This window comes from Cryptosporidium andersoni (genome assembly GCF_001865355.1).
Source record: "Cryptosporidium andersoni isolate 30847 chromosome Unknown contig_22, whole genome shotgun sequence".
In the NCBI taxonomy this organism is placed as follows: Eukaryota; Apicomplexa; class Conoidasida; order Eucoccidiorida; family Cryptosporidiidae; genus Cryptosporidium; species Cryptosporidium andersoni.
In genome coordinates, this window is record NW_027122871.1 from 227,645 (window position 1) to 243,407 (window position 15,763).

Sequence of the window (15,763 nt, forward strand, 5' to 3'; positions counted from 1 at the left end):
ATATTTTTCATTCAAATATATATAGTTTCCAGTATTAAATAAAGCCTTATATTTTTAGATTTATATCATGGAGCAAAATTTCTTCAACTTTCTGAATTTTCTGAATTGCCTATCAATATGATATATTTGTTTGCTTCATGTATATCATAAAAATTCTGTAAAATTTGTACCTATAGGTAATAATATTGTTATTAATAAATAATTAGTTAATAATAAATCTTTTAAGTGTGTTAAAATCTAAACTCATCTCTTAATATCAGGCTTAAATCGTTTATATCCAAGTGTGAAACATAGGGTCTAACTAAAGATATTACAGTGATAAATCACATTTTATATTGCTGATAGTATCTAACGTACAAGTACTTGAATATCTAGATAATCTTAAATCAGACAAATTAAAGTTACAATAGTAATTTAAGTACAATACACAACTAAACAATACATATCCTAATTTTCCTTAGTTTATGTTAGAAGTCTGTAGTTAGTCTAAAGTGCATGTAATAAGATATCAGTTATATTCAGCTAGAAATGTAGAAAATAAAAAGATTAATGGGTGTTTGTTAGTATATAGTTGTAATTCTTAAAAAAATTTTAATAAGTTTAAAATATTTATAATGGAATTATTATCATTGTACTCAAAATATCATCTGTTTTTCTTTCAATATTCTCTTGAAAAGAATATTAAGATAAATGTATAGATTCAATTTTTGAAAATTTTATATCTTTAAATTATATGATAGTAATTGAAATATTCTAGTTGCATCGAATTTCCACACTTTAGAAAATAGAATTTTCATTTTAGCTCAGAAATTGGGAGAGCCATCTAAAAGCTTCTGAGTATCCCATTCTTCTAACTACACTACACATAAATACCTCTATAGGTCTAATTCCGTTATCACCTCGTTTCTCCCTACCATAAGTGAGATGTTCGTACAATCCCAAACTTTGACGGAGTTCTTCTTCAGAAGCTGCCATTGGAATATCAATTTTATTTCCCAATATTACAAATGGAACATTCTGCAACTCCGGTGTCTCCAGTAAATTGCTGAGTTCCTCCCTAGTTTCAGCAAATCTCGATCTATCAGATGCATCAACAAGGAAAATTATAGCATCAACAGTAGCAAAGTAGTCCTTCCATATTCTTCTAGCTGTTTCATGACCTCCTAAATCAAAAGTCTTAAATCTAACCTTACCAATAACTAATTCCTCAGAGTGAGGGTGCAATGTAGGCACATGGGTTGCTATTCTATCATCCTTTAACATATGCAGTAAGGTAGTTTTACCTGCATTATCTAGTCCCAAGAATAATATCTTAGCAGATTTGCTAGATAGTCCAAACCAGCTCAAAACATCCCTAAACCAAGAAAACATAAACATGATCCGTTATTTTAAAGAAATACTAAAAGTTATCTCCTTTCTGATATTTATCAGTACACGTAGCCCTGAAAAATAGAAGCCCCCAATGAAAAGAGGGGTTCTTAAAGTAGAAATACAGAAAATTATTGTAGCGCAAGCGGTATAATTGTATTTTAATGCGGTCAGCTTTCTTTAAAAGAGGTCTACACAAAACAAATCAAATGGATTACAAATTTAACAATAAAATTTACTTAGCTTACTAATATAACTAGCAATATAATTAAGGTAAATTCAACTGAGTTTGAGCCTTGTTAGTCTGTGTTTACCTTGTTCTAACTCATGAAGGTACACTATCTCAATCTTAGTAATTGAAGTATACTGTTATTATCCCTACCCACAGCACTTGACAATTTTAGCTTTAGTCATATCGAATATACTGGCCCTATTAGGAAGTAGACAGAAGATCTATCTTTAGTAATGTAAATGTTGAGACCTCTAGTATTATTGATTTCTTTTAAAGAAATCTCAATTAAGCCAAACTTTGAGGAAGTATACAATGAGCAATATATAACAATGATTCTTTAATTACCTCTTCTAACAATCTTTTTTGTTCTTATTTCTTAAATAAATATTCGGATTATCGGTTATCCCTATTCCACATATAAAACCTCAATAGAAAAACTTGATGAAAATTATGAAATCAAATTCTAGCTTGTTTTAATTAACTAATTGAATTTATCTATTATACTCTTATTAAATCTAGAGCTTACAAATCATTATTTAATCTTATCCTGATGAATGATACTTTCATTAAATTTAATATCAGTTTCTTAAAGAAAGTACAAAGTACTTTCTATTCTATCTACTTTATATATATTTGAAATATTTTACTACTATATTATGTTTAAGTTTAAATATTTCTATATAATTTTAGTTTCTTGATAATTTTTTTTTTCTATTTTATTGCAATTCTGAAGTTTTAGACTTAGAATTTCAGTATACTTAGACTTTCCTTACTAATATATTTATGTAATATCTAATATTCCGATATTCATTAATGTAACATTGGTGAGGGATCATTTCTGTTAATTATGCTAACAATTGTTAAGGTCTAAAGCTAATAATAAGCAACAATACCTTTTTATTTATAGAATAATTTTGCTTGCCTTTTATATTTTTAAATAAATCACTCTTTAATAGAGTATTTGGTGAAGTGTATCTAATCCAATGTAAAATTACTTAACTAAATCTATTTATTTCCCTATAGTAATCTTAGTATTTTTTTTTTTTTTTGGAACTCTTTAAATCAGATTCTAATAAGTTATAAAACATCTAAAATTATAAAATTTAACTAGAAAAAAAAAAGAAAAATTGGTTTTAACTATAATAAATAATTATTTTATATATAATTTCATTCAATTTTTATATCTTAAAACTTTTTTAGTAAATTTTAGATCATAGTATTAAATATACTCAAATGTTTACTTAATACTTTATACTGGATACTTGCCATTGTAAGCTTTTAGATTATAGACTTCATGTTATTTGCAAATTGAATTCAATAATATATATAAAATTTCATGTTATATTTAATATATTTACATTATATTCTCTTAGTGAAAGGATATGAAATATATCTGTATATTATTCTATCTCAAAATGATACTAAACGAATTTATATAATCTATCAATTTTATTTATAATACTAGCTCCTAAAATATCTGCAACTTTAAATTAAATAATAACTATTATATTTTAATATTAGTAATATAATTTATGAAAGAAGTATACTTTTAAAGAAATTAAGTACAATTTTAAGACTTCCTGACACTAAATTTATATTTTAAGAGAAGTTGAAGAAAAACCTCTTTTAAATAATATAAAATCTAAATAATTATAATAATTTCTTTTTTTTATTTTATTGGTAAATAAAATATTAACGTAAATATGTTTTCTCAGGTCTTTATAGAACTTTACCTAATTTATTTCTAGTAATATAGTGTTCTATACTATGCCTTACTATTTTATAATCAATATTATATATAATAAAATATAATTAATCTCTTATATAAATATATTAGGTGATTTCCAACTTAAAAATCTATATTAAATACTTACTGACAATTTAAATTGTGAAAAAAATTACATTTTAGTATATTTTCTACTGAAACTTCAGATAAAGAAATACTTCATTTTTTTCAGTTCAATAATCATCTTCATTATTATTTTTCAAGTATTTTATGTTTAATAATAGAAGATTTGTCATTTAATTTGAGTTTACATGTATGCATAAAATTAATAGCTTTAGATTGCAAATTAAACTTAAAATTATTCCAATATATATATATATTACCAAAAATTGACATAGTAATTCTCTGAATTGCCTCTTTTACTTGATCATACCAATATGTTTTTGTTAATGCTTTAATACTTTCACTTTCAAAAAAACATCCTATAGTAGAGCTAAGATAAGAAAGGGAAACAGGAACTTTCACAACTTCCTTAAGATACTCTGCAATAAATTTTAAAGAATTGATGTTAACTGCAATATTTGAAGGTATGACTATATTCCCCCTTTTATCATGTATTACACTATATTTACATTGTGTTGCTATATTTTCCTCCTCACTAACTGAAAGATATTCAAAATTGCTAGATATTTCATCGAAATTCATTCCATATTTAGAAAATAACAACTCCTTTGATTCATTATCCACAATTTGACCTGTGAAGATTTTAACGATATCTCTTTCTACTTCTTTATCTGGAAAAGAGGCAACTGGCTTTCTCAGTAAATCCATTAAAGCTGTTGTAATTTTTATGAACTCTAAAGTTCTTCGACCCTCCACCTCACCTGGAACAGATAGAAGAGTTCGTCTTAACAGAGGTTTAAGTACCTGATCTTTAAGATTAGAATATTTGCTAGATTCTTTATATCTCTCATTTAAATTATTTGAATCTTTAAATTTAGGTTCTTGATAATTCCTTTGGACTCCTCTAGTTTCTTTGGAGATCTCCATAAAATTTTTACTGGTATCTTCCTTATTACTTCTTGAAACTTGATTTAACTCATATAACTCTATAGCTGCATCAAAAGTCGTTTTAGGTCTGTTCAGAGGTCTTTTACCATATTCATTAGGTTTCCTAATGGACCTAATGTTTAAAAGTATCATATCCAGTGGAATGGGTCCAGTTCCAGATTTTAACTCATCATATTGATCAATAGTTACTTTTTGAATAAGAGGTCTATATGAAATAATTTTTTGATTTACTAAAGATCTGTTTCTTGCAATTCTTAAGGCTAAACACAAGGTTTGGAAGTTATATTGTTTATATAAATTATTATTGATTTCTGCGCTTTGAATTGTATCCAGTTTGTCATATAAATCATAAACTAGTATTGGGATTTTGTAAATTATTTGTAAAACGTTAAATACATTGACATCATCAAAATCTTTATTGGGAGTTTTCAAGTTTGAACTCTCATTTGTATTACACTGAGAAAAACTGAAAGAGGTAATTTCAGAATCTACACCATTTACTTCAATATCAGCCATATCCTCACTATATTTAGCTAATATTTCTTGGCGTAGTCTACATATTTCAATAATTAGAGCTATAATCGAATTATAGGTAGATTTTATAAGTGTTGAAAATTTGCTTGAACCATACAAGAGTATAGCCATCGTTTTAAATATATCTTCATCATTACTACCTCCAAATCCTAAATCGCGATTATAAGAATTTGGTTGATACCCCCAAAAATCATAAAATTTCTCATTATTGGATTTCTGAAATTTTTGAGGTTGTTCAAACATATTCTGATTCTGAGGAGTTTTAGAGTTATCACTCCTGGATGCCCCCTTAAAAGTTTCCGAATTCCCCTTTCCAGTATTCAGATACCAAATTCCAGAACTATCTGCTTTATATTGGTTGCGATTAAATTCTACTTCTAAATTACTAAATTCATTAGCATTTCTTTGAATGCTAGCCAAAAAGTTATCATAAGTTACAAACATATTTTTAACTATTTCTATATATAAGGATTCAGATTGGAAAGATTTGAGGATCTTATCTATATCTTTGTAATAGTTGTGTATTTCGCTATTAGAATATGGTAGGTTCATACTCTCTTTAAAATTTATATAGTACTGTGTATATAATTTCTCAATTGGATCTTGGACTATTTTGGTTTTAGAAGTTATAAATTCAATTGGATCTTTAACGAAGTCACCAAGATAAAATAGAACAACTTTTGTAGCAATTTTCTCATCAACTTCTAAATCAGACTCATCTGGAATGGATTTCTCGATATTATACGGAGATACTGGAAGTCTTTGAAAAGCATAATGACAAGTGACTATTGATGCAGGGTAAGTCATAACTCTACGAGTTGTTATTATAGCTACACATACATGTAATAGCAATTCCTTATCATATTTTGACCAATATGCCTCATCATAAATTGGTATAAAAGGGAAATTCTCATCCGGCTCTAGTTGATCACGTGGACCATCTCCCTTTTTTTTTGACATGGAATCCTTAGAGTTTGAATCAAAATTTTTCGATCTCCACATAAATGGTGATACTGAATGCATCATTATTGCCATCTCCTTAGCAATCTGAATTAGTGCTGATTTTGGGAGTTCTACACCTCTGCGCCCTAGATAATGGATAAGTCTGAATAAATTTTTTACAATAGGCAATATTTCAGGGAATTTTGGAACTAATTCCTGAATATCAAATAATTGTTGATTACTAGGCATTTTAGGATTTAATCTATTAGCTTTGCTATCTAACTGAAGAATCTCTTTGAATTTGTATTTAATATTAGGAGATTTCAAACATTTAGTAAAAGATCCACAAATCTTCTGAATTTGTAAAACTTTTCCGTACATATTTAATAAAACCCTTGGAGATTCTAAACCTGTTCCAATAGGTATTAACTCCTCATTTAAGATTACAAGAAATGGTTCTAGTTCAATAGGATCCATAAGTGTCATCTCACACACTGTTAATAAAAATGGAATAGGTCTCAAACTTTTAATTGAATTATCTATAGTAGGTAGTAGAGAAGTTACAGTTGATATTAAACGATCATAAAGAAGCATCAAAGGAATCCGCTTCGGATCTGGATTTTTGAGGTATGAAAAGACTTTTTTACTATAGCAGTATAGAGTCTTGGATATAGACCCTAGTGGGAGCATCCAGACTTCTCTAGCTAATGTAAATAATATCTTCAAATTTAAAAGATCCGTTTGTTTTTTATTATACAAAATATTTGGAGTTGGAGGGCTACCCTTAAGTGAGATGAAATTGAATTCTGGCTCACTTGAAGGGAAACCTGATAAGGGAAAAACTAAATTCTCATTAGGATTTTTAAAAGAAGAGGTAACTACTTTTTTTTCTTGAAAACTCTTTTTAGTACTTAGGTACTCCTTTGGAGGCTTCCAACTAGATAAGTTGAAAGGTAGAGGATTATAAGAAGTTTTATATTCATATAATACATCTTGTAAATATGTCAAATCTATACGTTCTGCAAGAGTTTCCCATTCAAGTAAAGGGTTATTAGGGTAAATTTCATCGTAGTAAATTTTACTCTCATACATACCAACTTGAATATAAGGGATAATAGGCTGAACTACTACAAATAAATGACCATGAAGATATTTATTATTACTGTCATTTATTGAATCAAATTCATTATACACCTTAGGAACTATATTGATCCCTTCTGTAAGCCTAGGCTTCCTTAAGTTCTTATTTTGGTTTATAGTACTGTCGAAAGCCTCAATATAACTAAAATTTGAAGATACTCGCAATATCTTCCCAATTTCCAAATCCTCTTTGAAGTTATCTTTTTGGAAAGGAGATTCTTCATTTTTATATTTTTGAGATGTCGAAATTTTTGATAACTCAGATTCAAGAGTATAAATTCCATCTTCCTTGTTCACAGATTTATAAAATACTTTAACTCCCCGATCCTCATTAACTAATTGTTGAGATATTCTTTGATCAAATAGTGGAATTAAAGCATCCCATCCCCAAGAAGCTTCTAAGTCAATTTGCTTTCTGTTTTTTGAACTTTTAGGTTTATTCTTTGAGAAAATATCTTCAAAGAAGCTCTCTGAAGTAGGATTAGAAACCAATAAACGAATGCAACGATAAACCAGTACCTTACCATAATTTGGAACTTTAAACAAAGAATCATGATTTATTAAAGAGTCTTGAAAATGAATACTACTAAGGTTCTGGACTTTCTCTGTAAGTTCTTTTTCTAATAAAAATTCAATTTTCCGACTAGGGGTAATTTTCTTAGTATATATTGCTATAGGTACTTTATACACACGAGAAGTTGCAATTAACTCAATTATCCCTGGATCTTTTGCACCATTTTCAAGTAGACTAAAATGGAGCTCAGGATCTAAAACACCACTTTCTATATACAAAAGAGAAAATTCATCCCAAAAACATCTAATAAAACTTAAAACTGAAGCATAAATAACTGATACAACACTCGATATTGCACTCTTATCTGAAATAATGAAGGAACCGTAAAGTTGGATTGCTATAGCTCTGTATAATCGCCATCTATCCTGAGGTACTTCAAACTGAATAAAAGAAGGAAATTCTAGTTTTTCAGGCTCTAATATACTTGATTTTTCTAGATCCAAAATAAGTGCTTCAGGTCTAGTAGGAGGAGCAGCTGATAAAGATCCAATCTTATGAATGACATCTGTAGCTTTTCCTAAAACTAAGGATCTTTGAAACGGTTCTTGCAAAGGCATATAGGCCTCTGTACAAATTACTTCTGCAAATTTGTAGGAAATTATTTTTTCAAGACTTACTAGGCAATAAGCTCTCTTGAGAAGAATTGACTGTTGTGACATGTTCCCCAACTCATAGAGCATCTTTAAAGCAACTCCTACAGGTATAATTACTCCAAGTCTTCCTGCAAAGTATAATACTCTCAATAAGTAGCGAATGTTATAACCAGGAAATGGTAAAAATGGCATTTCTAAATTAACATATATTAATTCATGTAAAGATGCTATAAAATAATCCGAAGAAATAGAATTTTGAGCTGTACGAAATACAGAAGTATTAGGGAATTGTGCCGGAATATTGTAAAACCTCTTAATAATCTTGTTTTCATTAGGACTATTTACAATAGTATGATCCTTTAAATATTCCTCTATATCATCTGGTATTGTATATTGTAAACAATTGTAAAACTTACGACATATTTTTGAGTGTATTATTTGAGCTCCTTTATAAGAGGACTTAGAATCTATTTTTCTTTTTGCTCCTGTTGAATTAAAATGTTTTTGATTGGGGTAATTATCATAGGATTCATTTAATAATTGATCATCAAAATTCTGATTATCCATGTTTGTATACTTCTTAATAAAATTATCATTTGAAAATCCTAAAATACGTCTACCATTATTAGGTGAAAAGGGAAAATATAATTTATTAGAAATTGTAATCTCACTCGCCAAATTTGAATCTATTGATAATAATGATGAGGAACAGATATTAACTAATTCATGCTCATTATCATAATAGCGATAAAATGGAATACTAAGAACCAATTGAATGATTGAATCCAATCTTTTTATTGAAATATTATTGATATTTTTCCACCTTACTAGCATATATGGAAGAGTGGATTCATACATACATATAGAAGCTTTTAATGCTACAGAAGGTAAAAATGAATAATCTAAAGCCAAACTGATAAAATTTTTGGTTAGTTCACTATGTTCTACCTTCATTATTTCTTTTACTTTATTTAAAACTATGCCAGATTCAGCATTTAAGACTTGTTCCTCAGGAAAAGGTCTTGGAACTTCAGATCTCATCTGTTCTGATGATTGCATTAAAGGATATGCTCTGCGAGCTTCTTGAACTGACACTAAAGGTGTCTTTGCATATATCATCATTTTTGGAATATTATCAGATATAGTCATCCTATTAGTCATTATTCTTATATCAGAATAAGGATCATCATTAATTCCAGGATACTTATTCAGCTCTTTTTTCTGAAATTCATTCAAGTGCTTTTTATAAATCATGGTTGAGGCTGATAATCCTCTATTTAACTCCAAATGATCATTTACATTATATTTCCAAAGATTCTCAAAGTTAAGGAATTTTGTATTTTCCGACTCATCAGATTTAGGTGTCTCATAACTATTTGTTTCATGTAGATGTCCAACAAAGGTCAAAAGTAACAATTCTATAGTGAGTAGAATAGAAAATCTATAGTTAAATAATCTTAGCCTTTCCTTATACAAGAATATATCTAAAGCACTCATCATAAATCATTCGGATTACATTAAACATAATATTAGATCCTCATGCAAAGGACCAAGTTTATTGTTTAAAAACAGGATACATAGCTTTAGTCAAAAATATTGGCGCTAGTGCGCTAATATAGATCTACATTTTTCACTTTAACTGAGTAGGTTTTTAGGATTAATTGAATAAATATACTAAGATATTATAAGGTAATAATATTACTATCATTTAATAAAAAGTCTGGACCTTTTTAAAAGATAAATTCCACAGTAATAATGAAAAGATATATAAAAGGTCTGAACCCCAATATTTTGCTATTGTCAACAAAATAAAAGAAGAAAAAATAGGTTTAATCAGTAAAATTGCCTCTTTAGTAATATAATATCTAAATTAATTTTAATAACTTAGTTTTCTAAATATGTTAGGAGAGAATTTAAAGATGATGCATCATAATACACCACATTTAGGTGGTGCTGGAGGCAAAGTAAAACGTTCTCCTACTGCAGTTTTTACAAACAAAGGAATAAATACCTCTAAGATTAAAAAAGAAAATCATAAACACAATGTACATCTTGAACATTCAAATAGGGATAAAAAAAAGTTGAATGGATCTAAAGAACATCATAATAAAGGCAATCATCATGAATACATAAAATCTAAGAATGAATCCAATAATGTTACAGAAGATCCTATAAATCATCATATTGTGATGCATAGTGATCACAAAGAGGCTGAACAAAGTAGCCAAAAAAAAGTTAATGAAGAAAATTCACATACTAAGAAATCTAAGAAATCTTTTACAAAAATACAAAGATTTCAAATGGCCTTCCTAGGAAGTCTTGTAGCAGCTAATGTAGTTGTTTTTACTGTGGCATTTTGTTTACCAGTATCTTATTTCCCTATATAAATATAACGAACATATCTTTGTGAGTTTATAACTCAGTTATACTTATAGGAACTTGTATATGCTTGTAATAGGAATGATACCATGCCCGAATTTGTGATGGTAATGAAGCATTTATCGAATTAGAATATGCTAAATACCCAAGAGCTCTAATTGAATGAAAACCATTAGGAAGTGTAGATGATGGGTTACAACTTGAATATATTATCCATCCACCTAAAATAATTATAAATATTAAAAAGTACAAGTTTACATTAAAATTATAATATTTCAAAGTATAAGAATATTATATCCAATAATGAGCTTACCTGGAGGAATAGTCACATCATAGTTTACTGAGTGGATACAATAAGGATCTTCCTGTATATATTGAAATACTGGTAGCTCATATAAAGTAAAACCAGCTTTTTGGAAAGTTGCATTAATAAATGGAGAATTGACATTTACTCCATTTATTTTATTCCATTGATTATTTGAATTAACAAGGTTAGTTAAAATACTTTCGACATGAGTAAATGATATTATCCATTCTTCCAATTCTTTCCATGGTATTGAACCATAAAGATAAATGTAAATATTAAATGAGAAAAATATCCCATAAATTAGTAAACTTATAACTGTAATAAAGTAATGACTGCTAAATATTAAATAATCTTAATAAAACTTACAAATAGAAAGACTAAATATGCGAAGGATATGTGAACGCTTATTTACTGATTTATTTAATATTCTCTTATGAATACTTCTAGAAATCTTAGAGTTTTTTGTAGGATGAAGTGTGTGACTCTTATGACTATGGTGTATTCGCTTAATTCCCTTTTTATGGTTCGTCATATCATTATTAGTATTAATAAGGTATTTTCTATTATTCCTAGTAGTTTCTTCTATGTTATTATATCCAATATAACTTTCTGGTTTATCTTCTGATTTGCCCATATTTCTATCTCATGTTTATAATTGGTCTAAATATACTGTACAATTATATTTGTAATACCCCACCAATTTGTAAAACAAACAAAATAAGCAGAAGTCTGCAAAAGTTATACTCATTATATCATATATATATATATAGATCCTTTTAATATCTCTTTCAGATCTTAAATATAATGTAGAAATAAACCATACAAAAATATATTCTATTATTAGCGGTCTGAAATGCCGCCAAACTCTAATTTTAGATAAGCACTGCTTAACACTAAAATATTTGTGCTAACTAATCCTTTAGTACTACAATTATATGAATAATTTCATAAAAAAGTTAAGTTTTAAAAAAGAAAAGGATTGGAAAGAATCTGAAAGATGGCATATTTTTCAAGAATGGAGATCCTCTAGAGGTAGTGTAGAATCAATTATATCACCCACCCCTAATGATCATATATCTTCTGGTGAAGATAATAGAACTAATGAAAAAATTAGAGATCTCGAAGATATAACTGAAGATATACAATTATCTTATGGAGAACCTTATTCTAATTCAACTAAAATATCTTTTATAGATGGAGCATTATGTGATGTCTCCTCAGTAGGATTTACAATTTATGCGTCATGTAGAATATATTTTATAATATTAAGTGGGTTTTTCTTTTTATTGTCTATATTATTAGCTGAAGAGAGTTGGTCAAAATCTGTATATATTAAAATTCCATATGATAGTATAAACAATAAGGTACCTGAACTCAAAAGTAAATATAAGAAAGATGACAAAACAAGCATGATTTCAAAAGAATCACCTGAATTCCTAAATAATCTATATAATGAAATGAGGAGTAATATAATATTTCATATAGATCAAACTTTACATGATCCTATTTATATATATTATGGTTTGAATCAATTTTATAGTAATACTAAAAATTTTGTTTCCTCTAAACCTTCTGAAGTATTTGGACCAGGATATAAATGCACACATTTGGAAAATATCTCAGATATATTAAGATATCGTCCAGATTTACGAGTATTGTTTGAAGAATTTTTTAGAGTGCCCAAGAATTTTGATTTTAATATAATTGATGACTATTTTTCTGAAAAAGATCTTGGTAATAAGATTTTTGGTTTTCAAAAAGTAAATCCTAAGATTAGTAATATCTTTTGTGGCATAGCCATCTACTCTCTATTTACTGATGAATTTGATATATTCTCGAGAGACTATCCAAATGAAAAAATACCAATACAACGCTATTTAGGGAATCTAGAAGAACAATGGAAACATAGATTATTTCAAAATTTTCGTTATCATGTTAATAATAAACTTCGGAATTTTTATATTTCGAACTCTGTAGATATACAAAATAAAATACATGATGATAAACCCCCTTTATTATCACTCTTATTAGCAAGATGGTGGACTCAACATGTATCATCAAATTTTATTAAGATCTATGGTGTAATAAGCTCTTCAATTGGTTTTGATTCTTGTTATGATTTTATTTTATATCCTGGGAACTATGGAGTTGATATATATAATGTATTTCCAAGTAATTTATGGGGATCTGAGAAATATCTCTTACTTATGAACCTTTCTATATTTGGTGGAAAACAATATATAGCAGCTTTTTTATGTCTATTTATATCATTATTCTATTGTGTGTTATTATATCTTGATCCTAAGACAGTGCAGAAATTTATATTAGATACAAGTATACCAGAAACATCTCCAAATATTAATCCTTTAATTTGAAGAATAAATTAACTTGATGAAAATATAGTGGCTTTTGCAGACTCATTAGCCACTTTACAAGCGTCTATAATTAATAGCGCCACTTATCACTTTTCCCCCACACATCTTATTTTAAAAAAAAAAAGTCCCCTTTTAAATTTTGAGTTATTGGATATAAAATATAATAAAGTAATTCTAAAGTAATTCTAGACTGAATAAGGAGATGAGTACTGATTATGATTCTATTGGAAATGTGGGCATGATGGATAAATGTTATTTTACAGGGAAGAGTGACTTAATTAATTGGCTAAACTCTTATTTTAGTCTAAACGTTTCAAAGATTGAGGACTGTGCTAGTGGAGCAATATATTGTCAAATAGCTGATGCAGTATATTATTATCAGGTACCTATGAAGAATGTAAATTGGGGAGTAAAGCGTGATTTTCAATTCTTGCACAACTATAAACTACTTCAACAGGTCTTTGGAAAAGTAAAACAACCTAAATATATTGATATAAATAAACTTATAAAAGGGAAATATCAAGACAACTTAGCATTTTTACAGTGGATGAAGGGATTATTTGATGAATCTGGTGCTGCTGAGAGAGATTACGATGCTATAGGTAGGAGAAGCTTAGGAAAAGGCCCTTTCCCAGAGTTTGCTGGTAAAATTATGCAACTTACTCATGATATAGATTATTCAAATAATAACCATTGTTATAGGCAAATAGTGGGTAATGTTTTGAATAAAAAACTTAATGTGCCTACAAGAGCTTCATATTCATCGAATATTGAGATTGAAAGATTAACAAAAACTCTAAATAAAGAGATAGAAGAAAAAGATATTGTTGATAAAGAACGGATGTTTTATTTTAATAAATTAAGGGCAATAGAGATATTGTGTGAGACTCTCAAAAATCAGAAGCAATCAAATGTATCACTGAACAAAATATCAGATATATTATATGACAGTAACGACATAGATCTTGAAGTATTTTCTAGGGAAATTGATAGTAAATTTTCGAAAGGTAATTCAAATGAATTAACTAGCACTTCTTCTGGTATAGGTGAATTTTCATATATAAGCTAGCTACTAGATGAAATTATTTTATATTTTAAATAGCTAATATTTCTATATTCTGAATGTAACTTATAAAAAGTAAAATAATTAATTACGTTTCCTTCTTTTTAATTTTACATTTGTCTTTAAAGCAGAATTCAGGTCATCTATAACATCTAAATTATTTAACTGTACTTGTTCCAGAGTTTTGCATATACTGTCTTCACTTCCTGTCTCTTTATTGTGTGCCCGTACATCTGTAGTACCAATTGTATAAGTAATTTCTGTATCTAAATATTTGCACTCTTCATTATTTATATTTATTTGAGCACTTTCTATTGGACACTCATTATTTGCTATTTTGGAGTCATCTATCTTAATTTCTGTAAAATCTAATAGATTTGAACTATTAGCTGAAGACACAATATTATTAACATCCACTGATACAACCAGATCTGTTGAATTATTTACATTTTCTATCTTTATTTTCTTTTCATTAGTATTTCCAATAAAAACCTTCCTTACATATTCATGGATATTACTTCCATGATTCTTTGCAAGTTGAATAGCAAAATTAATTTGATCTATTGTCAACCTTTCACCACCAGGTTTCGAAAGTCCACAAACTTGTTGCCCACCATTAATTGCTATATGCACTACTGCTTGTAATATAGACTCTTCTTCAGAACAAGGATCTACTATATATTGTAATTCATTGTTTACTCTAATATATCCAATACTAATAGATAAAGGGAAATGGTATATATTTAAAGGAATCATATCCATATTTTTTATTGCCTGTTCAATCCTCAAGTGATCCTTATTTTTATACTTATTTAATTTAAGTTTATTTAAAAATGAACTACAGTCAATATCCTTATATCTAAAGTGCCTAAAAGCTGATAATGTTGCTAATAGACATGTATCAAATAAATTCCCATCGTCACATAGAGCTCTAATGTCACAACGAATTGACCATGCACAAAGACCACTTATAATGCAAAGTACTTCAGTATCAAAAGCCCCAGTCTCTCTTAAAGTTTTTTCTATATAATTTGCTAGCTCAATACTTAAAGCATTTCTTTCATGACGATAAACTTGTCCATTTGGGTTTAAACTTAGTGGTCCATAATCTACCGAAAAAGTTACCTGACCCTCAGAAGGACGATCTATATTTGGGATCATTAATTCTGCCTTGATAATACAAAAGACGTGAGTTTTTCCTATTTTTACTTCAACACCATCAAACGTCTTATTCAAAGTAATCTGAATTCTTCTGAATTCATTGGAAGTACGACCATCTATCCTTAATCCACTCTCTCTAATACCTGTAATAAATGATTCCATATACCTTTAGTATGTCAATAATATTTTGAAACTAAAGCATTAAGGAAAAAGAATTTACAGGCTACTAATACAATGTATTATTTAGTATACCTTAGAATACAACCGCCCTATAATTTAATAAAAAAAAAAAAAAAAA

The 15,763-nt window shown here is 28.0% G+C and overlaps 7 protein-coding genes across 7 annotated transcripts; 3 read left to right on the forward strand and 4 right to left on the reverse strand.

Moving 5' to 3' along the window:
- Positions 1-798: 798 nt before the first annotated feature.
- On the reverse strand, positions 799-1,377 carry cand_030440 (small GTP-binding protein SAR1; the record flags this gene model as incomplete). The annotated part of the gene is made up of 1 exon (XM_067213271.1): positions 799-1,377. The coding sequence occupies one exon, from the start codon at positions 1,375-1,377 to the stop codon at positions 799-801; it is 579 nt and encodes a 192-aa protein (XP_067067645.1).
- Positions 1,378-3,578: 2,201 nt separating this feature from the next.
- On the reverse strand, positions 3,579-9,677 carry cand_030450 (uncharacterized protein; the record flags this gene model as incomplete). The annotated part of the gene is made up of 1 exon (XM_067213272.1): positions 3,579-9,677. The coding sequence occupies one exon, from the start codon at positions 9,675-9,677 to the stop codon at positions 3,579-3,581; it is 6,099 nt and encodes a 2,032-aa protein (XP_067067646.1).
- Positions 9,678-10,078: 401 nt separating this feature from the next.
- cand_030460 (uncharacterized protein) lies at positions 10,079-10,567 on the forward strand (the record flags this gene model as incomplete). Its single annotated transcript, XM_067213273.1, has 1 exon — positions 10,079-10,567. The coding sequence occupies one exon, from the start codon at positions 10,079-10,081 to the stop codon at positions 10,565-10,567; it is 489 nt and encodes a 162-aa protein (XP_067067647.1).
- A 25-nt stretch (positions 10,568-10,592) lies between these two features.
- Positions 10,593-11,500, reverse strand: cand_030470 (uncharacterized protein; the record flags this gene model as incomplete). The annotated part of the gene is made up of 3 exons (XM_067213274.1): positions 10,593-10,780; positions 10,873-11,181; positions 11,233-11,500. 3 exons carry the CDS (start codon positions 11,498-11,500, stop codon positions 10,593-10,595), a joined length of 765 nt encoding a protein of 254 aa, XP_067067648.1.
- A 301-nt stretch (positions 11,501-11,801) lies between these two features.
- cand_030480 (uncharacterized protein) lies at positions 11,802-13,241 on the forward strand (the record flags this gene model as incomplete). The annotated part of the gene is made up of 1 exon (XM_067213275.1): positions 11,802-13,241. The coding sequence occupies one exon, from the start codon at positions 11,802-11,804 to the stop codon at positions 13,239-13,241; it is 1,440 nt and encodes a 479-aa protein (XP_067067649.1).
- Positions 13,242-13,443: 202 nt separating this feature from the next.
- cand_030490 (EB1 protein) lies at positions 13,444-14,310 on the forward strand (the record flags this gene model as incomplete). The annotated part of the gene is made up of 1 exon (XM_067213276.1): positions 13,444-14,310. One exon carries the CDS (start codon positions 13,444-13,446, stop codon positions 14,308-14,310), a length of 867 nt encoding a protein of 288 aa, XP_067067650.1.
- A 78-nt stretch (positions 14,311-14,388) lies between these two features.
- cand_030500 (3 exoribonuclease family protein) lies at positions 14,389-15,627 on the reverse strand (the record flags this gene model as incomplete). The annotated part of the gene is made up of 1 exon (XM_067213277.1): positions 14,389-15,627. The coding sequence occupies one exon, from the start codon at positions 15,625-15,627 to the stop codon at positions 14,389-14,391; it is 1,239 nt and encodes a 412-aa protein (XP_067067651.1).
- Between the last annotated feature and the right edge of the window lie 136 nt (positions 15,628-15,763).